The 24,414-nt window shown below is 46.7% G+C and overlaps 1 protein-coding gene across 8 annotated transcripts in view; it reads left to right on the forward strand.

Moving 5' to 3' along the window:
• The window catches only part of myo1g (myosin IG), a 52,035-nt gene extending 33,331 nt beyond the window's left edge, over positions 1-18,704 (forward strand). For all 8 annotated transcript variants that reach the window (XM_070547291.1, XM_054745480.2, XM_070547296.1 and 5 more), the window contains 4 exons: positions 86-190; positions 1,383-1,496; positions 3,631-3,788; positions 18,458-18,704. In XM_070547291.1, the coding sequence (XP_070403392.1) occupies positions 86-190; positions 1,383-1,496; positions 3,631-3,788; positions 18,458-18,620 (540 nt within the window). In that variant the 3' untranslated portion in view covers positions 18,621-18,704. The remainder of the gene's footprint in view (positions 1-85; positions 191-1,382; positions 1,497-3,630; positions 3,789-18,457) is intronic.
• The last annotated feature ends 5,710 nt before the right edge of the window (positions 18,705-24,414 follow it).

Here is a 24,414-nt window from a genome sequence, read left to right on the forward strand (position 1 = left end):
TCAGCAGGTCCCCACCTCCAGCTTTGATCTGCTTCAGCGAGGCGGGTGAGGTCAGCGGGCTAATCTGGAGGTCTTGTTTCTGCAGGTGAGGGACTGTCCTCAGACCAGTTCTGGGTTTGTTCGAGTTTCCAGAGAGCTGAAGAACAAAGACGGCTACGGTCAGGTGGTCTTCTCCGGCTTCTGTAGGAAGGTACAGGAGGACCGATTCATTTTGAGTTTCATGTTCCACTGACTCGGCCCCTCCTAAGGCTTAATGGACGAATGAATGAGTGAATGAACCGTGACGGATGATTGGGTTTCTGGTTCCTGCAGGTGAAACAGGTCACATCAGAGACCAGGAGGACTCTGATGAATATAAATCTGTCGCTTCGTCCTGCGAAGCGTGAAGGAGCCGATTTATGTCAGAATATTTCTGTGTTTATCCTGAATAAAATATAAAAAAGTAAATGATGAAAAGTTTTGGGATTAAAACCTTTGAATGAGGCTCAAATAGACTTTAAAATGGCGGCTTCGCTTTTGTCTTCAAAGGTTTTTGTTTATTATTAGTCACCGGGAGTGTGTGTGTGCGTGTGTGTGTGTGCGTGTGTTTGTGTGTGGGTGTTTGTGTGTGTGTTTGTGTGCGTGAGTGCGCATGTGCTTGTGTGTGTGCGCGTGTGTGTCTGTGTGTGTGTGTGCATGCGCATGTACATGTGTATGTATGTGCGTGTGTGTGTATTTGTGCATGTGTGTGCGTGTGCGTGCATGTATGTTTGTGTGTGTGCGTGCATGTGTGTTTGTATGTGTGCGTGTTTGTGTGTATGTGTGTGCGTGTGTGTATGTGTGTGTGTATATGTGTGTGCGTGTGTGTGTGCTTGTGTGTGTGCGTGCTTGTGTGTGTGTGTGTGTGTGCATGCGCATGTACATGTGTATGTATGTGCGTGTGTGTGTATTTGTGCATGTGTGTGCGTGTGTGTGCATGTGTGTTTGTGTGTGTGCGTGCATGTGTGTTTGTATGTGTGCGTGTTTGTGTGTATGTGTGTGTGTATGTGTGTGTGTGTGTGTGTGTGCGTGCATGTGTGTTTGTATGTGTGCGTGTTTGTGTGTATGTGTGTGTGTATGTGTGTGCGTGTGTGTGTGCATGTGTGTGTGTGTGTGTGTGCATGTGTGTGCGTGTGTGTGCATGTGTGTTTGTGTGTGTGTGTGCATGTGTGTTTGTATGTGTGCGTGTTTGTGTGTATGTGTGTGTGTATGTGTGTGTGTGTGTGTGTGTGCGTGCATGTGTGTTTGTATGTGTGCGTGTTTGTGTGTATGTGTGTGTGTATGTGTGTGCGTGTGTGTGTGCATGTGTGTGTGTGTGTGTGTGCATGTGTGTGTGTGTGTGTGTGCGTGTCTCACCCCCTCAGGTGAACCGGTTCAACAAAAGCACGGACCGAGCTCTCCTCATCACAGACCAGTTCGTCTACAAACTAGAACCAAGGAAGCAGTTCAAGGTTCTGAAGAGGGTTCCTCTGGACCTGGTGAGTCCTCTCAGACCAGCTGACCAACTAATGACTACATGACCTGTCCCCTCAGATGAACGGTTACATTCAGTTCCTAAACCCCGTGGAGGTCAAAACGTTCCAGATCAGGATTCCCATCTTTTAACTTCTGAATTCCAGATGTTTCTCCTCAAAGAGAGAAAAATGAGGAAACCGCAGCAGAAACCAGCTGATGTGGGTCAGACTGTCTGACTGATCTGGGCCAGGACGCAGACAGAGGGACCCACGATGCTGGTTCTGTGCTGGACCAGGTCCACAGGGACACAGACATGTGAAAGTGACCCGGTCAGACCCTCCTGGGTCAGAAACGTTGGATTTGGGTCGTTTACTTGCAGGGTGAAGGTTCTGCTTCTGACAGCCCTTCACAGAACATCTGAGAGCATAGAAGTCGTTTCCTCTGAGCGTTCCTTCAGTCTGAGCCAGAAAAAGAAAACCGATCCAACAGGAAGTAAAACAAGCTCCGACTCAGCTGTTGCCTCCTGACCGATGAGGACATTTAGTCAGTTATGTCCCACTGGATGTCCTCTCCTGGAAAAGCGTCATGAGTGATGAATATAGTAAAGCTGGGACTGCTTCAGGAGGCTTTTCCTTCGTCACATTTCAGCAACATCAGCTTGTTTACATTTACGTCCGTTTGCTGCCTTCAGGGACAAACAGGAAAACAAAAATCATTTATTTATTTGTGAATGAAAACATCTGCCAGCGTAACGAGTCCCTGTGGGAAACGCTCCTGATCCTTGTGTGGTTTTGTTGGGAATGACACTAAAAGCAGAGCGGCGATCCGGAGGACGGGTTGTCCTAGAGTTCGGCATTGATGGAACCAGGACATCCAGCCCGCTGTCATCCTGCTGGATTAACCTGAGGGAGCTGGGGGCTGAGAGGTTTATAATCCACTCTGCCTCCCCGTCCTCTCCCGGCCGCTTGTCTCCTGGACACACCTGGACCCTCAGTCATCAAACTCTCCGATATTCCCTCCTATGGATGAAATGTGGAATGTGTCCAACCAGTCAAAAGACTGATTTATGAAACGTGCGGCGGCCTCTCGTACGCAGTCATCTGATGATGAATCCCACCTGTGCGTTCCCAGGTGCTTGTGTCCGTTCACCATCATTTACTTACAGAAACGCCCTCAATTAACCATATTTGGTCATGCTGGGGATTTCCTGTGGTTTAAAAAATTTTTTTTCAGAAAAAATAAGAAAAACTTTATTGACAGCGAGATCGAGACACTGGCTGCCAAAGCACAACGAACCAAACAAGTGTGAGAAGTTCTAAACGCAGTCGGGACAGCAGAGAGGTTGCTGTCCGGAGTAAATGAAAACCGGATCTGGTAAACGGTCGAGCAGCGTTCTCGTTTCCATGTTGGAGATGATGTCTGAGAGGGCAGCGTCGTCTGAGTCCGGCTGCGTGTGTGATCAGGAAGCAGAGGGGGCTCTGGGGGTCCTCGTAGTGCTAAAATAAAGTATGAATGGAGTCGGATTCATGAGTTTTTGTCTGTCGCGCCACAAACGGTCCCAAATCCCAGCAGAGCAGAAGGATTTGTTCCTCAGGGAGAACGCGTTCCCTCCAGAGAGCACGTTCTGTTAACCCTCCCGCTGCCTTTATGGGTGACCCCGCCAGTAAAGTTGACCATGGAGCAGGATTGATGGTTTGTCTCTTGAGGTCCACGTGGCAGGGGTGAGGTGGTGCTCACTCCTCACTCCACCAATAAGAGATCAGCCATGATATGATGTCAGATTCCCGTTGGTCACACGTGTCTTTTATTGGTTTTAGCACCAACTGCATACTGGGTAAATATACCTTCCGTGCTGCTGTTCCACGTTCCACCACTAGATGCTGCTCCCACGCAGGGTCACAGCTGTTCTTGCGTTTAGGAACTTGAGTACAAATGCGTAAAATCGTTCCCACGAACGAAATATGCACAGATCTGTTGGAGCGTACGGTTGATGAATGAGGACTCCTGGTTTAGACTAACGTTGATCTTCTCCCATCATCCAGCAGAACTAATCCTGCCAACATCTCTAACTATCTCTCTTTTATCGTCCTCTCAGATTAATGTGGTTCTCCTGTGGTGGACCAAAGAGCTAAACCTACTGGTCCCGTTTCTCCACAGTTTACTGGGCTGAGCGTGACCAGTGGGGTGGACCAGATGGCGGTGCTCCACACGTCCTCCCATGATGACGTCCTGATGTGTCTGCAGCCAGGAGAGCTGTGTCCCAACCAGGACCGGGTGGGCGAGCTGGTGGGCGTGCTAGTGGACCACTTCTCACGGTCAGTCCCAGATCTCTCTGGGTTCACCCCTTCACTTTCAGGATCGATCTTCTCCTGACGAGTGAACGAAACGTAACGTGTAGAAGAACGCCTCCGTGTTTGAGAATTTAAGGGAACATTTTATCTGTTCTTAAAGACTGAAATGATCCGCTGTTAGCAAACAAACAAGTCAGAAACCTCCCAAATATTTTGAGACGTGTTGGAGACTTCCTGGAGAATCACGATCACGCCATGACCAGTCATGATGATCTGTCACGACCCGAACTTAGAGGACCCGTGAAGACACCAAACACAGTAAGACAACTACCAGTCTTCAATAGCCTGAAACTATGAGGAGGTGTTACCGGAGTAATACTCAGGTAAGGGCAGAGTGGAAGGCAGATCGGGATGAAGCGGGTACAGGTAGCAGGCTAGAGACGTGGTCGTAGACAGGTGAGGGTCGTGGTGGCAGGCAGACTTCTTGGCGATGGTCAGGCGTGGAAACGAGGTCGAGAGACAATGATCAGGCAGGATGAAAAAGGCTGGAAGATCTGCTAGCAGGAGCGTTCAATAATCTGGCAGAGTGCTGGTGGCTGACTGTGGAATATATAGCTGGTGAGGCAGGTGTGTGGCATGAGCTTGATGGTGAGATGCTGCGGTTGCTGATGAAACGGCTTGGCTGGAGCTTGATGAGGGGACCAGGTGTGATGCATGAAGGCTGAGGAGGTGAATGATGGTGCACGGAGGTCAGGGCGTGGCAGGATCCTGACAGAAACGAGGAATAAAGTCGCTGAGCGTTTACGCAGAGAGTCACTAACAGCTGATAGTGTTTCTGTTATCAGCTCCGAGTAACGAAGCAGGCGCTCCGACATCCATCATCACTGTTTATAAATCTGATTCATGTCCACTCACACTCCTCTCAGCCTGCAGGTTTTCACACGGAGCGCTGTATGTGTGTGTGTGTGTGTGTGTGTGTGTGTGTGTGTGTGTGTGTGTGTGTGTGTGTGTGTGTGTGTCCTGAAGCGTTAATCCTCCAGATCCTGCCAGGTCCTCCTCGAGTGACGTCAGCAGCAGCAAACCAACACACGCTGTGTTTCATGTCAACAACAATATTTGGTTTTATTAGTGTAATTTTAGTGCCGCTGCTTCACAATGCTGTCTCAACTTGCCCCTCGGGGACTAATAAAGTTGCTCGAGTCTTAAAACAGTTAGAAAAACGTCCTAAAATGCAGGAATGTTTACAAATTAAACAAAACAATAAAATAAACACAGAATGTTTGCATCGCTACGGAACATTAAAATCTTCCTGTAGATCTTTAGAAGAAAGGAAAATCCAGGTTTTTCCAACATTCCTCATGGAAGAGCTTCATATCAGGAGGTATAGAGCTCCGGGAGTTGACGTCACTTCTCCCGGCATGCAACAGTTCAAATCGAAACTGCGCCATCTTGGCAGGCAGAAGCCGGCAGCTGGACTATTTGTTATTGTCAGAAAACTCAATCAAACGGGAAATATGGTAGATTCCTGTTGTGCCCCAGGATGCAGAACAGAGGCGGACACATAAGGAATGAGCCGTCTACAGGATTCCCCAAGATCCGGAGCGCCGCAAACGTTGGATCATTGTAATAAAACGCGCTAGTGACCGAGCTAAAATGAAGCTGTGTGATCCCGAGAGTAAAGGTTTTCACTTATGCAGCGACCGCTTCATATCAGGTACTTAAACCAACGTTTCCTCAACTGTGTATGGTATTTATTTTAAATGCTTTTATTGCGATTCTTAAGCCGGGCGTACACTGTGAGACTTTTTCACTTTTTTCAGTTGATTTTCCACTCTTGCGAGAATCCACGAGATCGGGGCGAGTTTAGCGCTGAGCGTCGTGTAGTGTACAGGGGGTTACGAGAGGCGATTAACACCACGTGACCAGCTGCTGATCAGCAGTCGTGAGCTCGCACAAACTTCTGGCGTGTTTGATATTTTGCTCGTCCCTCGTGAGGGTATCGCACTGTTGAAGCGGCGCTGCTAGCAGCTGCGACCCAAAAAGTATCAGAACCGCTCACGGCGCATGCGCAATCCTGCATCAACACCGCTCACCCGCTATTTCCCTAATAACACACGCTGTTCGTTTTTATTTCTACACGTTTTTTTACTCACAAAGATTGTCAAGAAAGCGTGTTTGTCGTGTTCATGTCTAATTAAACTGATCACAAAACACAGATTTACTTTCTTTATTTCGTTTCCTCATCCAACCCCCATAAATCCCTGTGTGTCCTCCTGCAGCACTCCCGAAGGACAACAGGCAAAACAAGACAAAAAAGTCTGACGTGTTGTGTAAAAACTATTTTTAGCATATTTTTAGGTCCGACGTGCTGCTACCAGGCTAAAGTGTGAGCCGTCAGGTCGCATTCAAGAACCGGGTCGTACAGTGTGAGCGCATGACTCGTGAGATCTGCTCTGTGACGAAGTCGTACAGTTTGAGCTGAAGCTGAACGCTGCGAGTGAAAAAGTCGCACAGTGTACGCCCGGCTTTAGTGGGCTTCCTACACTTATTTTGGCGTGGCTTTTTCTGTCTTATTACTCATAGCAACAAGTAAACGTCACATAAAACGTTGCCTCGTGAGTTCTGCGTGCTGCCGTTTCCGTGTTTTATGATCACAGCAATTAACCGGCTAAGCTGTATTTAATTTTTAAGCAATGGTTGATCAATTGTCAGATCACACATAAAAAGCACTTTGGATTGCTATTATCTGTCTCACCGAGACAGATCTCAGACAGATCCTGAGACGCTCCTGCCTGACATATTTATTTTATTCATGGAAAAACATCAAACTAGTGATTTCTCTTGGCGTTCAGTTTATACATTCAAACAGCACAGCACTCTATTTATACTACTTACGTGTAAATCTGTCATTTGTCCATCCATCCATCCATCCATCCATTTTCATCCGCTTATCCGGAGTCGGGTTGCGGGAGCAGTAGCGTAAGTCGAGAGGCCCAGACTTCCCTCTCCCCAGCCGCCGGAGCCAGCTCCTCTGGGGGAATCCCAAGGGGTTCCCCGGCCAGATCCGGGAAGATGTCCACTCCGACAGCTTCTGGCGTTTTTAAAAAGTATCCCAGGGGCACGGTAAGGGTCGGAGATGTTTAGTCTATTTAATTTCTTCGATTTTAAAGTGTGAAGTAAACTCCGATGAAGTAAAATCCAAGCCGATCCCGTTCACGTTCATGGTTACGATCCGTGTTTGTTTAGCTTCTTTTACCTGCCAATATGGCGTCTACTAACTGAGAGTCACGTGGGGTCCGGAGCTCTATTTACGCCATGTTTCATATTTATGACATTAACAAAGACTGAAGCTGTCCTTTTATATTCTGAGACCTGTTTGATGATGATGATGATGATGATCAGGATGATGATGAAGATGATGATGATCAGGATGGAGATGATGGTGATGATGATGATCAGGATGATGATGAAGATGATGATGATCAGGATGATGATGATGATGATGAAGATGATGAAGATGATGACGTGTCTCCTGATGTTTATTTAGTCCTGAGGTTCACCTGGAAACTTCCGGCTGCTCCAACATGGAGGTGAGCTTTATTATCTCTTACATCAGAGCATCTCGTTAGCTAAACCGGAGGCTAACGGATGTTCTCACTTCAGGGAAACCTTTCAGAAAAGTTCTCCTACTAAACCTCCGATGTTTGTTTTATTATAGTTCGTGGTAAAGGTTATTTTCGCAGCGCACCTCTTCTCCTCAGCCCTCTTGACTCTTTCGGGGGAGTTTAGCCTTCGGAAAAGGCTGGATTTGGAATGGTGTGCTTTTATTTTTTGGTTTCAGGATATAAATGTCGGTGTTGACTCACTCTGGTTTTAGTTTTTGTGTCTGGTGTCAGCAGATGGCAGCGCCACAAGTCCCCCGAGCTGATCCCAGATCACCAACAAGGCTTTTGTGGTTTTTATGAGACTTTTGGTTGTTATTTTCCTTTGGGTGGTGAGTGTGTGTGTGTGTTTGTGTGTGTGTGTGTGTGTTTGTGTGGGGGTGGGGTGGGGCTATGTTCCTGCAGCAGCTGCTGGGCTCTGGTCCGGCTGCGCTGAGCTTCTCAGAGGAGAGCAGATCTTCAGGGTGTCGTTTCAGCTCTGCCTGTTTTTGAGCTACCATCTGTAGTGAGCGAAGGGGTCGTGACCTCCTGTGACATCGTCGGGGCTGAGCCGTGCAGGAATGACACAAAAACGCTTGTCTTCTGATTCCTTCTGTCAGGAAATCAGCGGGCCAGCGCAGTTAGCTAATGACGCGCGCCCAGAACCCATAAAACCAGTCAGGAAAACTCCAGATTCTTCCTCTTAATGTAAATTCTGTTATCTTTAGTTTAAACGACCAAAATCATCACGTGAAGATCTGAACGGCTCTTTAGGGGCTCCTGGTTTTCAGATCAGGGTCAGTGGAGGCGGCATTAGCCCCACTTCCTGTCAGGACGACGCAGACGAGCCGCCTGGCTCTGTGCTCGTAGCTCATCCCGGTTCTCCCTCCTCGGTTTGGATCCACATCCGTCGGTATGTTTGTTGGGAGGGTGAAGTGTTTGTTTTTTGGGATGGGGGGGTCGGACCATCTGTCGGGACAGCTGGGGGGGTGGGAGGACCAGGAGCGGACTAAAAGCAGGATTTAGGGCTTGATCTGCTCTGACTTAGAGATTTAGGAGGTTTTTTATTTAAAAGGTAATTTGGGAGTTCTTCTCCCTTAATGACCTCACTGGAAGTTCTTCACGGCGGAAAACGTGAATTTTTAGACAAATGTGAGGTTTTTCAGTTTGTTTGTGTTTGGTTAAACAACAAACTGATGATGTCAGGGTTTCTGAAGTCTTCCTCCTCCTTCCCCTGCAGCACTTGAACTTCTAAATATGCAGAGAGCTGAAACTGCTGCATTAGTCGTCATCTTCTAGGTCACCCCTCCCTGTGAGGAGCAGCAGGAGGAGCAGAGTGACTCCATTAACCCCAAATCAGACGTGAGCCGTGCAGCCCGCTCCAGGACTGTTGTTTAACCTCGGAGAGGAAGTCTAAATTCACTTTTTAGGTCGCGCTGATCCTGAAATAGCCTCCTCTGCCGTTTCTGTCCCTCAGCGACTGTCCTCGATGTTTCCGTCTCGCTGTCGGCCGCAACGCCGCCCGGCCCGTCTGCTCTTCTCAGGTCAGCGCCCAGAATCAGAACTTTTGCTCTTGCAGGCTGAAGCATGAAGCGGTGATCTTTAAATCAACCTTGATAGATTTTCTGCACTTTTCTTTTTTCTACCTTTCTAGATTTTGAAACCAGAGTACCAGACCTCAGGTCCACAGCCTCCTCCGTGTGAAAGCACACCCTCCGGCCCAGAACAGCCTCGTGACCTCTGGGCTCGTCTGTTCAACGTGAAAAATCTGCGTCTTCTCACTGACGCGGAGCTGTCGGCTCCCTTCAGACGAGGAAGACGAGCAGTGTTTCTAACTCGGCTGTTCGGGGACCTTCAGGTTGGGCGGCGGCGCCGTTGGGTCGGCCTGATGGAGATCTGGTGTTTTCATTAGAGCCGAGGAACCCGTTCGGATGCACCACGGGCGTTTGAGACGCTGGCTTTGCATGTGAAGTCATGTCTTGGTTTAGAAAGCCGTGGATGTTGTTGTGACTGACTTTTTCCCAGAATGCCCCCTGACGAGACTCGGGACGCGGGCTGCAGCTAGTGGAGAGGGACCTGCTGGGCCCGATGACGCTGATGGTAATCAAAATGGACGAGGTTGTCGATGATGACTCGTTAAACTCCGCAGGAGGTTTGGATCCCCGACGGCTTGAACGGGGGTGGGAGGGGTCAGAGCCGGAGATGATGCTGTTGCCCTGGAGATTGTTTCCAGGAAGCAGGAAGTGTTGGTTGTGATTCAGGTGGATGCTCGTTCTGGTGACAGGAGGAGACAGGACCGTCTTTAGTTTAAACCAGAAACAGGAAATCAGGCTGCGTCTCCTTAAGTTACGTTCTCCAGTAAAGCGTTGTTTATGAGCTAAATCTGTTTCTGTACTGAAGATGTGATGTGATGCCTTCAGAGACACGCAGGAGAAACAAACGGCTGAAACTGAGCCAATTATGTGAAGTCAATCATATCCCTTCATAAATGAACGGAACATCAAAGACACCTGCTGGTTCAGGTAGAAACACACCTGGAGAGGGTCCAGCATGCGTTCAAGCTGCAGTTTCACCTCAAAGCTCCGACTGATTCACTTCCTGTCATCCATGGGTTAGGGTTACTCAACCGTGTGCTTTTCCACCTTCCAGTGAGGTGAAAATATTCCATAACTGCCAGATGTTCCCATGTGGATAAAAATATTCCCATTTGGGTAAAAACAGGAAGAGCGCAGACGAGCGAACACTTCAGTCAGTGTCCAAACAGCCTCTCTTCTGCTCCTTTCTGAGGTTCTGACCCGCCTCGTAGCCCTCTGGGATCCATCTTCAGCCGAGGAAAACAAGCAAATCCCAATGAGGAGATGGTAATTCCTCCAGAGTTTCATGTAAAACCTCTCATTGGCAGCAGTAGCTCAGGTGACAGAGCGGGTTGCCTCATGATCGGAGGGTCATGGGTTCGATTCCAGCTCCCGCCAGGGGCATCCTGCTGTTGTGTCCTTGGGCAAGACACTTAACCCAACTTGCCTGTGTTAGTCAGAGGGGCCGACGGCGCCAAATGGCAGCCTCGCCTCTGTCAGACCTCCCCAGGGCGGCTGTGGCTACAAGTAGCTTACCATCACTAGCAGTGTGTGAATGTGTGAAAGCGTCTCTGGGTGTCTAGAAAAGCACTATATAAGTTCAATGCATTATTATAATAATAATAATTATTATTATTATTATTGATTAGGATCACCAGAGCTTTTTGGTTCCATTAAAGACATCTAATGGAGGGTGTGTGTGTGTGTGTGTGTGTGTGTGTGTGTTCTGACTGATGATGGAGTTGTGGGAAGCAGATCCTGATGAATCTGCAGCAGCTCGCAGCTTCTCCGTCCAAGAACGTTAAACCTGGGTCGGTCTTTTAAACATCTCATTGAATCCGTATCGGTCAGAGCACATCTTCATTTCTGCGGCTCGTTAACAGAAAATTCATGCAGAAAATCTCTAAACGAGGAGATGAGCTTCAGTAAAAGCTGCAACTCGCTGGTCAGGTTGGATGAGCAAGAAGAGCGCGGGCTCCTCCGCCCGTCTGCCAAACCTTTTTATTTCAAATAGAAGTTTCACTAAAACAGATCAGTTTAAACGTCTGAGATCGCTCAGAAAGGCTGTTGGTGCTCCTGTTAGGATGGTCGTCTCCGCTGGACTGGACCAGTTACAACCAGACTGCCCTCTACCAAAAACCAGGTGTGTCAAGCACCAAATCACCATTTAAACTTGGACGGTTAATTATAAACTAACAAAAATGTCAAGCCAGACGCGGCGGGTAACCTCGCTCACTATTTCAGCAAACTGGAAGGGGTCTCTAGTCTGAACGGACCCCTGTAGGTCGTTCTGTGTGGATGAGAAGCTCCTGTTGTTGGAGGAGTGAGGTGGGATTGAAGATTTCTGGAATATGAGTTTTGCTCATTCATTTCCATGATATGCACAGGGTATCTGCAGGTCCTTAAAAAGTCTTAAATTAGCTTTTCCAAATTTAAGGCCTTAAAAATCCTTAAAAATGACAAATAATCCTTAAATAGTTTCCAAAGGTCTTAAATTACCAAAGACCCAATAAACAAGATTCTTTTATTTCTATAAAATTTTCGTGAATTTCTAATTAGTTTGGCATTTTTTGTGTACGATACTGGCGTAAGCGGAACCGTACACATTCGGTTGGTTGTGAAAGGGGGCTATTTTTAGATGAGCATGCTAGTGGGAGTTTGCGCCATGGGGAAGACATGGCAACATTAATGGTAACTGGATGGCTAATCCCACATTCACGACGTGGTTAGCATCGGTTCCAGGCAATAGCTGGAAATTATAGCTTAAATTTAATTTTAAAAAATAGCTTAAATTTGGTCAAAGTGGCCTTAAAAAAGGTCTTAAAAAGTCTTAAATTGGGCTCCCTTAAACCTGCAGATACCTTTATGCAAACATATCGCCTCTGATTGGCTAACAGCGACGCGACTCTCCCGCTGCTTCAGTTTGCTCTTCTTTCTTGGGTAAAAATCGCAACCTTGATGTTTTCTCTTTAGAAATAACACAAGCCAGACTTTGGAGTGGCTAATGCTAGCAGTTAGCTTCTTCTAGCCAAGAAGCTTTCTCCTCTCTGTGGGTGGTCCCAAACCAAGCTGGGCGGGGTTACGAATTTCCTTGTGACGTTGGAGAGACTGGCTTTTTCCATCCCGGCTGCTGTCTTGTCTTTTTTTCTTTCTGCAACTGATGCAGAAGATGGAGTTGGAGAAGGTTGTCGTGTTCTGCATGCATATTTAGCTCAGAGTGACCAATCGTATTTCAGAAAGAACAAGTGTTCCACAGTTTCCGTGGAAACCTTAAACGGTTAATCTCTATTTGACTGGAACCTCGTCAGGGGCCTGCCCCCACCGGAGGGTTCGTTATGTCCTTGGACAAGATGCGTGGTGGTCTGAGGAACCGGTGGCCCCAGTGCTTCGCAGCCTCGCTCCCGTAAGTGTGATCCTGAGCAGCTGTGGCTAAAATGTAGCTCGTCCCCACCGCCGCATGTGTTAGTGGGTGAATGACTGGTTGTGTTACAAAGAGCCTTGGGGGGTTGTAGAACTCTAGAAGGCATTAGGTCAAAGGTCATTTTTTAAAATAATTCATTTTCTTCCTGTGCTCCTCTGCCTTGTGGGGTTCCCTTGGTCCGATACCATTTTGTCTTCATTTGCTGCTGATGGGAGCGTTTATAGCTCAGCATCACCTGCCTCTAAAACCAGGTAATGGTGACTCAGCACTTCCTCGCTGATGGGAAACAGTAGTGAAATCAAAAAGCCTTGTTTCTGGAGAAGCTAAAGACCGAACACATCCTGGTTTGATACCACAGCTCCGGGTTTTACCTTCAGCACCTCCGGGTTTTACCTTCATCAGCTCCGGGTTTTACCTTCATCAGATCCGGGTTTTACCTTCAGCAGCTCCGGGTTTTACCTTCAGCAGCTCCGGGTTTTACCTTCAGCAGCTCCGGGCTTTACCTTCAGCAGATCCGGGTTTTACCTTCAGCAGCTCCGGGTTTTACCTTCAGCAGATCCGGGTTTTGCCTTCAGCAGCTCCGGGTTTTACCTTCAGCAACTCCGGGTTTTACCTTCGGCAGCTCCGGGTTTTACCTTCGGCAGCTCCGGGTTTTACCTTCAGCAGCTCCGGGTTTTACCTTCAGCAGCTCCGTGTTTTACCTTCATCAGATCCGGGTTTTACCTTCAGCAGCTCCGGGTTTTACCTTCGGCAGCTCCGGGTTTTACCTTCGGCAGCTCCGGGTTTTACCTTCAGCAGCTCCGGGTTTTACCTTCAGCAGCTCCGGGTTTTACCTTCAGCAGCTCCGGGTTTTACCTTCATCAGATCCGGGTTTTACCTTCAGCAGCTCCGGGTTTTACCTTCAGCAGCTCCGGGTTTCACCTTCAGCAGCTCCGGGTTTTACCTTCATCAGATCCGGGTTTTACCTTCAGCAGCTCTACCTTCAGCAGCTCCGGGTTTTTACTTTCGGCAGCTCCGGGTTTTACCTTCATCAGATCCGGGTTTTACCTTCGGCAGCTCTACCTTCAGCAGCTCCGGGTTTTTACTTTCGGCAGCTCCGGGTTTTACCTTCATCAGATCCGGGTTTTACCTTCAGCAGCTCCGGGTTTTACCTTCAGCAGCTCCGGGTTTTACCTTCAGCAGCTCCGGGTTTTACCTTCATCAGATCCGGGTTTTACCTTCGGCAGCTCTGGGTTTTACCTTCAGCAGCTTCGGGTTTTACCTTCAGCAGCTCCGGGTTTTACCTTCATCAGATCCGGGTTTTACCTTCGGCAGCTCTACCTTCAGCAGCTCCGGGTTTTACCTTCAGCAGCTCCGGGTTTTACCTTCATCAGATCCGGGTTTTACCTTCGGCAGCTCTGGGTTTTACCTTCAGCAGCTCCGGGTTTTTACTTTCGGCAGCTCCGGGTTTTTACTTTCGGCAGCTCCGGGTTTTACCTTCAGCAGATCCGGGTTTTACCTTCAGCAGCTCTGGGTTTTTACTTTCGGCAGCTCCGGGTTTTACCTTCAGCAGATCCGGGTTTTACCTTCAGCAGCTCCGGGTTTTTACTTTCGGCAGCTCTTGGTTTTACCTTCAGCAGCTCCGGGTTTTACCTTCAGCAGATCCGGGTTTTACCTTCAGCAGATCCGGGTTTTACCTTCAGCAGCTCTGGGTTTTTACTTTCGGCAGCTCCGGGTAGCAGATCCGGGTTTTACCTTCAGCAGCTCCGGGTTTTACCTTCAGCAGATCCGGGTTTTACCTTCAGCAGCTCCGGGTTTTACCTTCAGCAGCTCCGGGTTTTACCTTCAGCAGATCCGGGTTTTACCTTCAGCAGCTCCGGGTTTTACCTTCATCAGATCCGGGTTTTACCTTCAGCAGCTCCGTGGCAAATCTGGCCAGCTTTTTGATTTCATAAACAACTGAAATAGTTTTTACTTCTAGCGTTTAGCTAAGGTGAAGCCTGTTTTGATCCCTTCGATGATCTTGTCTGGTTTTCAGCGCTCTTTGTTGGCTGTTTTGTGAAAGGCTTCATAAAATAATACATGAATGAATGAATTTAGGTTTATAAGAGAAAACTGGTTCTTCTGAAGCTTCTTAAATCACAACATATTTCATCAGTGATCCATTTTAGAGCAAATAGTTTTTCTCTGCAGTGAAATATTCGGTTTAGCTGGGAGAAAATGAGTTGGTCTCACTTTTATGTTTGATTTAACTTCCTGTTGGCATCTCCTTGGCACCTTTCTTCCCTCTGATTGGACGGAGGACAGATGGTGTGCAGATATTAGCATTTTCCATGCAGCCTGTACAGAAACAGCTGGAGTTCGTGTGTGAACCCAGATCTGGCTTTAATAACTCAGCTTTGAGGTTTTTTACTTTTACTTAGGTCCTTCAGTGTCTGTAGCAAGATGCTGCAGATCTTCTACAAGTCTGTTGTTGAGAGTGTAATCTCTTCAGCCATCGTCTGTTGGGGTAGCAGCATCAGAAGCAGGGACCTGAAAAGGCTCATCAGCCTAATAAAACAGGCTGGTTCTGTTCTGGGGACGACTGTGGAACCGCTGGAGGAGATAATGCAAAGAAGGATTCTCCAGAGAATCAAGAAAATGATGGACAACCCTGAGCATTCTCTTCACAAGACTGTCCGACAACGGAAGAGTGTCTTCAGTCAGAGGCTTCTTCAGTTTGGCTGCAACACTGACCGCTACTGGAGATCCTTCCTGCCAACAGCCGTTGTAATATACAACAACTCTTTGATGACTTGATTATTATTATTATTCTGAGCTACTACAGCAATCAGTTTCCCTCTGGGATTAATAAAGTATTGTTGAATTGAATTGACGTCGTCAGTTCACCGCTTGCAGGTGGCTCAGAATGCGGCAGCTCGCTTGCTGACAGGTAGGAGGTGCAGGGATCACATAACACCGGTCTTACAAGCTCTTCACTGGCTCCCGATCACTTACAGGATTCAGTTTAAAATGCTACTGATCTGTTTTAAGGCACTACACAACTTGGCCCCTCCCTATCTGTCGGAACATTTAAACGCTCATGTCCTCAAACGAACCCTTCGATCATCCTCTCTACATCTATTATCTGTCCCCAGTCTAGGCTGAAGTCCAGAGGCAACAGAGCCTTGTGTGTGGCCGCTCCCCAGCTCTGGAGCAGCCCTCCCCTACAGATTAGGTCTGCTAACAGCCTTTCTGCCTTTAAGCCCCTGCTTTTGGCTGATTTTAGGGTCTACTGGATGGTTGTCAGTGTTTTATCATTTTATTTCTACTGCTCGTCCGTGTACAGCACTTTGTCTCTGACTGTTGGCAATGGGCTCTATAAATAAACTTGACATTGACAACACACTTGTTAGCGGTCATTAGCACAATTCTGATTGGGCATGTCTCCATTCTGTGTGTAAGGTTTTTGGGTAGCATTCCCAGTACAAACCATTTTAACTGAAATAGGAATTCCACTTTCAAGGTTCTTTCAATTTCTCCTTGAACACCTTCCCAGAGCGGTATGATGTTGGGGCAGTCCCAAAACACATGTGAAGAATCTCCCACTAGCCCGCATCTTCTCCAGCATCAGTTAGAAACGTTACGATATTTAGACATAAGTGGAGTTTTAAAGCAGCGCATCTTCACCTTCCATTCAAGTTCCCTCCAAGACGGACTGTTAGTCAGTTTGTGGCCTGCTTCAAGTGTTTCCTCCCATTCCTCATCTGTTATGTTCGCTTCCAGTTCCCATTTTTCTTCAAGATCTGTATTCCTAACAGTGGAATCCTGTTGTAAAGCTTTATATATTTTTGCAATCAGTCCTCTCTCTGACTCGTCCTTTCTGTTTAACATCACTTCCTCCATTTGAAGTTTGTCTTTGCTGATTTCACCTTTTTCCTTATGGTTCTGAAGACCGTGTCGTACCTGTAGGTATTTATAGAAGTCACCCTTTGGTAAGTTAAATTCCTGTTTGAGTTGCTCCCGTAAACAACCGGTCAATAAATATCAACCCATCACTTCACCATCTTTCACAACAAATGTCCATTAAGCACGGTTTAAAGTCTGGAATTGTTGCTATTTTTGTCGCACCACTAACTGATCTTGGAACGTTCATCGTCTTTTTTATGGTCGTCCATATTTTAATACAGTAGTTCTGGACTGTAAGGCTTCTCTGAACGGTCTTATTTGTGAAGGGGAGCACTTCTACTGGCATCTTGGGGCATGCTCTCTGTTCCACGTCCACCCAGATAGTGTCTTTCTCTTGGTTCATCCTCAATATCAGTATTTTAATTTGGGCTGCCCAATGTTTCTCACACTTTCTGATTCATGGAAACTGGGAACAATTCCACATGTTATGAGAGGAAATTTACTTAAGACATTTTCTTTGTGATGTACAAAAATCTACAAAAGTATCGAGGAAGAGGAAATGAAGGGTTCTTGTAAACATCTCCTGATATTTTGGAAACTCCTAGCAAACCTGCTGCTAGCGAGGTTCTGGATTTACTTCCAGTCTAGAACTCCTGATCCAGTCCAGGGCCGTATCTCAGTACCCAAGTACACCAGTATGTTCTTGTGTACTTGACAAGTATGTTCTCGGCTAGTACAGCAGGAAGTCCGTCCTACGGGAGGACAAGGATGGCGTTCGGGACAGAACCGTACGCCGTTACGTCACGACAACAAGCGTTGCTTTATGTTTACACAAAAAATAAAAGTAACAAAATAACAAAAAAAACATAAGTTGTATAATAGTCGGTCAACTTTTGATCAAACCTGATAAAGTATCCGCTGTTCCTGTTGTTAAATGAAGAGAAAAATGTACTTTTCATCAAACCAGAGCTATTTAAAGCAACGATGCTTTTATTTTGAAAGGGGATTCGCTAATTAGCATTTTTGAGGAATCATGAAGAGTCTGGGAAAAAAACAGCAAATGTTACAGGTTACACACGATAATCTACAATAACAGACAACTTCCATTAAAATCTCTAATAAATATAATTATTTGTATTTTCGACATAAAAACCTCCGTCATGAACTTTCTGCTCCGCCATTTTCTGTTCGGCCTTTGCAATGCAGTGCATTATGGGATACCTTGCCAGCAGCAATGCATCCTCCATACAGTGGGCGGGGCAAGAACACATCTGAAACCTTTGAGAGTACTTGCCATGATGAGTATTGAAGGTTGGAACAGTACTTGGGCCATCGTGAGTACACAAGTTAGTCCAGAACTTCTTGTAGTCTTTCTGGCTCTTCGGTTCTCCAGAACACGCTGGCAGGACTTCACCGGGTGGAGAGGTCGTGATGGGCGGAGCCTCTGGAAACGGCTGATGTTTGAGCTCAGAGAACAAACACAGACAACGATCTGCTGATGAGCCAGACCCGGCAGCAGCTCTGCAACAGAACCAAAGTCCAGAACAGAACCAGAACCCTGACTTTCTAAGAGTTTACTTTTCAAACCTCAGGAGTTTTGTGCAGATTTCTCTGTGACTCACCTGATAAACCAGAACATCGTTGCATAACAGGTAAAATTATGTAATCTGCATAAATTAAATTCATCATCCGAACACGAGACTTTCCTTCTGATGTTCAGCCGCGGTGCTGAATCAGATCAGTCTGAGAGCAAAACAGGAACCCTTTCAACAGCTCATCAGTCACTTCCTGCCAGAAAAACAATCCGACTCGCCAAGTTGGCTGGAAACCGGGAGCCAGAGCAGCTGATCAGCCTCGGCCTCCACAAATAGCTGCCCGCTTCAGGGCGAGTCGCCGGGGGAAATGGCCGTCGAGCCGAGGATCCCCGAGAGCTGCTTCATGCTGTCGGGGAGGGGGAGGGGCCTGCAGGCAGGTGTGATCAGCAGGTAGAACTACCCAGGTGTTCGGTTCATCCGGGGAGGAAGGGTTCCAGTCAACATGGAGTCAGTGGGCGTAAAACCAGTAACCCACTGGGATGTGACTGGGGAGGGGAAACAGCATTTTCTTGGGAATGTCACAACTAGTTCAGCTACTGGATCCCAAAACAAATCCTACCACTCTTGTGATTCTCACCTTGTGTGTCTGTTCCAGGGTCCGGAACGGTCCGTTTCACGTGAAGGTGTGCTGCTCAGCTCTGCAGCTCCAGATGAGAGGAAGACCCAAAAGCGTCACCGTGGAAACCAAGCCGGGTCAGACCATTACAGACTTCAAGAAGAGTCGAAACGGCTTCGTCCTGCTGCTTCCGGCCAACTGACCAAGAGCAGACCCCGCTGTCAAATGCACTTCAGTCCAGTTGTTAACGTAGTATTTTATTCAAAATAAAAGCACTTTTACATCATTTGGGTACACCTTGGTAAAATAAGCAGATCCAGCTGCACTCCGGAGCTTTAACGAATGGCTTCCTGTCTCTAAATTCACTTAATCTAGTGAGTCACGGCAGAAACGGGCGTCAGATCCGCGGCTGTTAGAGACTAACCTCTTGTTTAATCATCTCCTGATGAGTTTTCAGCTGCTGCTGGAGGAAAAACGCATCCAGAGGCCAGAAATAGTCCTGGTTCATTCCATCAGGACTCCGCTGATCAGCGCCCTGCTCAGGAGATAGCGTTAGCCTCCGTTAGCACATGATGAACATTTACGAGAAGCTCTAGAAGCTTTTTAAATTAAATGTTATATTGCAGTTATCTGTGTTTGAACTTAAGAAAAGGTGAAAGTGATCGTATCCAGTCAGACTGAATCTGTCCACGACGCTCCTCCTACTCTGAGATTGTTGAAGGAAACACTTTCAGGCTCAGATTTAACAATCTCAGCTTTTGTTGTTCATCAGGAAACCTTGATTTGACTTGACGTACATTTTTAACCGTTAAATGGTTGTTTTTACGTCACGTAGATTCTTCAAAATCACCTTCCTACAAAATAAAAGCTCAGATCAAGAAATGAAACTAAATTCATTTAAGCATTTCTGTTAGTTTACCTCTTAATGGCCGCTGCTGCTTTTAATAGAAAAAATATAGTTTTTCATTCAAACAAATGAATATTTTGATTAATGAACCCATAATCCCAACATGTTGGATCGCAAACATCAAACATGAAGCATTCATATATTCCCTGTGAGTCCCACGTCTGTGATTTATAATCTGTGACTTTAATCCCGCCCACCACTTCGTGTTAAATGTAAATCCTACCTGAACATCGAAGCTGGAGGTGCTTGTAGCGTGTTAGCTATCCTGCTAATCTGATTGGTATTCTTGGACTTTCCAAACCAAGCTAAGAGTTTTCCAAGGAAACCGGGATAGAAATAGTTCTGATTCCAACCAGGATTAAATAAATTAGTCTTTAGTTTATTTTCGGGACTTTCTTTGCCTCTGAGCTCCCGTTGGGGTTGTTTTTCATCCCAACCAGTCTGGGATTGGGAGTGAAATCGGTCGGATCTAAACAGAGTTCTGAGTGAGTCTGTTGTTGCTCCTCTTAGTTACTGATGACTGAAGGCCATCTTCCCCGTCATGTTCACATGACACAGATTACAGAATAAATGTTGAACTTTATTGAGTGTAATCCTGTAATAATCTCTGTGAAAGTCCAGATGGATCTGGTTTAAGGTGGCAGCAGCTTCTGGAGCCTCCGCTCTCATCACCAGGTGTGTTTTCAGATCATTCGGGTCGTCGTCACATCAGACGTTTTCATTTAGATTCACAAAAGAATCAGGATTTATTCTTGTTTTAGGAAGAAAAGGTGAAAGTTTGATGCCAGCAACAGTTTTTGTCCCATTCTTTATAAATATTTAAAATCAACTTTACTTTGATTTGATCCAAAATATTTACATTCGATTTTTAATATGGTCAAACTGGTAAATGTCCTGTATCTGATACAGCGCCTTCTAGTGTCCTGGAGCCCCCCAAGGCACTTTACAACACAATCAGTCATTCACCCATTCACACACACATTTAATATATTTAATTCTAAATATTTGAATTTTTTAAATATATTTAGATTTAAATTTAAGTATTAAGATTTAACTATTTACATTAATTTAAAAAATGCAAAACTGGATGTAAAATTTTTAATTTGTTTGGAAAAAATGTGAAATGTTTCAGTTTCATTTAAAACGGTTAGCCCTGGTTTTAAATATTTAGTTTTTCTACGAATATTTAGATTCATGTGTAATATTTTCAGTTGATGCCTTTTAGGCTTAAATGTTTAAACTTGATTTGAACTATTTAGATTTAGTTTTATTTTATCTTTAGAACTTTTAGATTCAAACATTTTCTTTCGGTTTTCCGATGATCTGAACGCATTTTTAGGTATTTAGATTTGATTCTAAATATTTATGTTTTACTTTAATGGTTGTATTGATTCTGAATATTCATCGTTGTAATTAGAAGCCTAACGTGGTCCCATTTAGCTGTAGTTTTTTATGTAGTATTTGATCGGTGCTCCTTACGCTCCCGTCAGCTAAAACGTGTAACAAAAAGCTGGTTTTCAGACTCAAACACAACATTTTAATCAGCAGGAATGTCGATGGAGCCTGACAGAGTTTGTTGTTGTTTACAAACAGGATTCCTCCACGGCTAATCTAATTTATCAGGAGAGGGAAACGTTGATGCAATCCCTTAATGTGCCGAGCAATTCCATTACATAGCGGCCGGCACCTGGTCCGTCTCTGGAGCTTAGCAGCGCTGCAGCCAGGATTTGGTAATGAGTTGGGAGGATTTACCGGGGAATATAATGTGTCCCAGAGCTGTTGTGTTTCTCTTCCCTAAATCCTCTCAGAGCAGAACAGGGCAGGTTTGGTGAGTCCTGCTGCTTTTCCAGCATCTTTCCGTCATCAGGCTGAGGGGAGGTCACATGCTGGAGATTACAGAGGCAACAAGTGCTTATTAATCAGGAAATGTTGGAAAAAGCAGCGTGACCAAAGTTTAAGTGGCAGCATGAGGAAACACTCACAGGCATCCCAAAACATTCCCGTCTGATGTTCAGCCTCATCCATAACGCTGTTCTAAAATCTCATTTGATTAATAACGACGTTGGATCTTTTAGAAAGGTCCAGCAGCACCAACGCTACAGAGGAATGAAGCGACTTCACTAAGTCACATTTACAGGAAGTCTCACAACAAGCGGGAACACGGAGGTGCTCCGGGCGGATTTGTGTCCCATTTCATCCGTCTACCGCCCCTGACCCCACCCGGCCCTCCTGATGCCCCCAACCCGGTCCTCCTGATGCCCCCAACCCAGACCTCCTGATGCCCCCAACCCGGACCTCCTGATGCCCCCAACCCGGCCCTCCTGATGCCCCCAACCCGGCCGCTCGCCCCTGCTGGGGTCCACCACCATATGGTTTTCAGCCCTTCTGGCAGCCTGAAATAATCCGTCTTCCAGGATCCTGCATCACATCCCGAACCGGTCCAGAACTCCTGATCTGGTCCAGAACATCTGATCCAGCCGAGAACTTCTGATCCAGTCCAGAACTTCTGACCCGATCCAGAGCTCCTGACCCAGTCCAGACGTCCTGACCTGGTTCAGAACTCCTGATCCAGATTTTCTGATCCACTCCAGAACCCCTGACCCAGTCCAGAACTTCTGATCCAATCCAGAGCTCCTGACCCGGTTCAGATGTCCTGACCTGGTTCAGAACTCCTGATCCAGATTTTCTGACCCAGTCCAGAACATCTGATCCAGTCCAGAACATCTGATCCAGTCCAGAACTTCTGATCCGATCCAGAGCTCCTGACCCAGTCCAGATGTCCTGACCCGGTTCAGAAGTCCTGATCTGATCCAGAATTCCTGACCCAGTCCAGATGTCCTGACCCGGTTCAGATGTCCTGACCTGGTTCAGAACTCCTGATCCAGATTTTCTGACCCAGTCCAGAACATCTGATCCAGTCCAGAACTTCTGATCCGATCCAGAGCTCCTGACCCAGTCCAGATGTCCTGACCCGGTTCAGAAGTCCTGATCTGATCCAGAATTCCTGACCCAGTCCAGATGTCCTGACCCGGTTCAGAAGTCCTGATCTGATCCAGAATTCCTGACCCAGTCCAGACGTCCTGACCCGGTTCAGAAGTCCTGACCCAGTCCAGACGTCCTGACCCGGTTCAGATGTCCTGATCTGGTCCATAATTTCTGATCCGATCCAGAACTCCTGATCCTGTCTGCAGCTTCCTGAAGGACTTCTGTTCAAAGAAACAGGGAACGTGTTGGACCCTAAATGCATCACTGCTGGTCCCGTAGTGATTTTAGGGTTTTGTGGTGTTTGTTTACCGCGTCCTCCCGCCGCTCACACCTGTTCTCCCGAACATCAACCAGCCATCTGCTCTTCATTCCACCAACTGGTTGCACCTGTAGAAAAACACCTGTTTCCTCTGTCAGATGCTCCAGGTGCTTCTGTTCACTTCCAGGTGGGATCTGCCACCGCGGCACACGGATAGAAGAAATCCAGTCTTCTTCCTGACCTCTGACCTGGTTCAGATTCATGCAGAAGCTACTTTTATTGTCTGAAGTGTAAAAAAACAACAAAATTATATTTTTAATGAACTTTTCTCTGGACAATAATACAACTTCTGCTATATTTTATTATGTATTTTCATTTACTACATTAACAATAATAAAAATGGGCCACTTCTATCTGGTAGAAGATGCTAATCCAGATACACACACACACACACAGGAAGCAGGTTTCTGACCAGCTTTATTAAAGCTTTATTAAACTCGAACAGGAAACGAAAACACAAAATGATCCAACAGTTTTTCTTCAAGTTTTGCCATCGACAGCTTTTGAACGTTCACAGAGGCACGCCTGAGTGGGCAGTAGCCATGGAAACCAGTGGATGGGCATTCATGTATTTACCTAGACTTAATACACAGACGAGCTGTGCAATCAGCTGATGCGTCGGAGGCGGAGCTACAAGTCACCGACAGCCTCTGAGGAAGTTTGGCAAAGAGATGAGCTTCAAATAAAACGCCGTCACAAGATCTCTGTAAATGTCGTCAGCAGAAGAAACGAGTTCCAGTTTTCAGTTAAAAACAAAAATATAAACTCAGACAGAAGCAGAAATAAAAAACTGCTTCAGCTACCGGCCTGCATGCACGCCAGAGCAGCAGCATCCCATAATAACACAACTCACAGAGCTGTGGCCTCAAAAACATCAGCATCGAGTCCCAAAAGCAGATCAGCAACAACTAAAGCCCGGCGCTCCGACGACGTGCCTGATCCCGTTCAGTCCTTCCTGACAGGGAGCTCGTTCACATTCGTATCGGGAGAACCCGACTCGTTGGGCCGGGACGCGTCGAAGACTACGTTCTGAGAGAACCTGCAACATGACGAAACGTTTACGCTGAAGATGTACGAAGTTTTTGTTCTATTTTGTCTCAAAGTCTCTTAATTGGGTCTTAGTTTGTTGTCCTCCGCTATTGTCCCTCAGAGACACCAGGGCCATGTCCAGGAAGCTTCTGGACCAGAAAAAAAATCACTTCTGCTGTCGATGTGGAGGAGCTGCGGCTCTACACCGAGCTCCTCCCCTTTACTTAGCTCCTCCCCCTGTAGAGGAAACTCTTCTATCTCCTGAATCCAGAACTTCTCCTCATGCAGTGGTCCGCCTGTTGGTATCCCTCCTTCCCTTGCTCCTCAACATGACCCTCCATACTTAAACTCCTCCCCTTGAGGACCTCAGCTCTGAAACGGGAATCCACTCTTTTCCAGTTCATCCGTGTGGAAATCTCTCAAAGGGGCTTTTTTCCTTTTCTGCGAACAGGGAACACAGTCAGAGCTTCCTTAATGTGAATCAGTTTACACCCCAACCCCCGATCCGGTTTCATCTGAACCCACCGGGATCCCGAAGCCCTGAAACCCACAAGGAGAACCGAAGAACTCTGGAACGTTTTGGGATTGTTCCCACCAGTAGCATCTGCTCTTCGACTGAGGACACAAAAGGTCTTTAATGTTTCACCGAAGGTCTCTGGGTCCGTCTGAGGGTCCGGTCCGAGCCCAGGAGGTACGGATCCACTGAGACGTTTGTTTGGAGTCAGTCAGGTTCAGGAGCTCAGGATGTGAGAGCTT

The sequence above is a fragment of the Nothobranchius furzeri genome, chromosome 19 (genome assembly GCF_043380555.1).
Source record: "Nothobranchius furzeri strain GRZ-AD chromosome 19, NfurGRZ-RIMD1, whole genome shotgun sequence".
Lineage (NCBI taxonomy): Eukaryota > Metazoa > Chordata > Actinopteri > Cyprinodontiformes > Nothobranchiidae > Nothobranchius > Nothobranchius furzeri.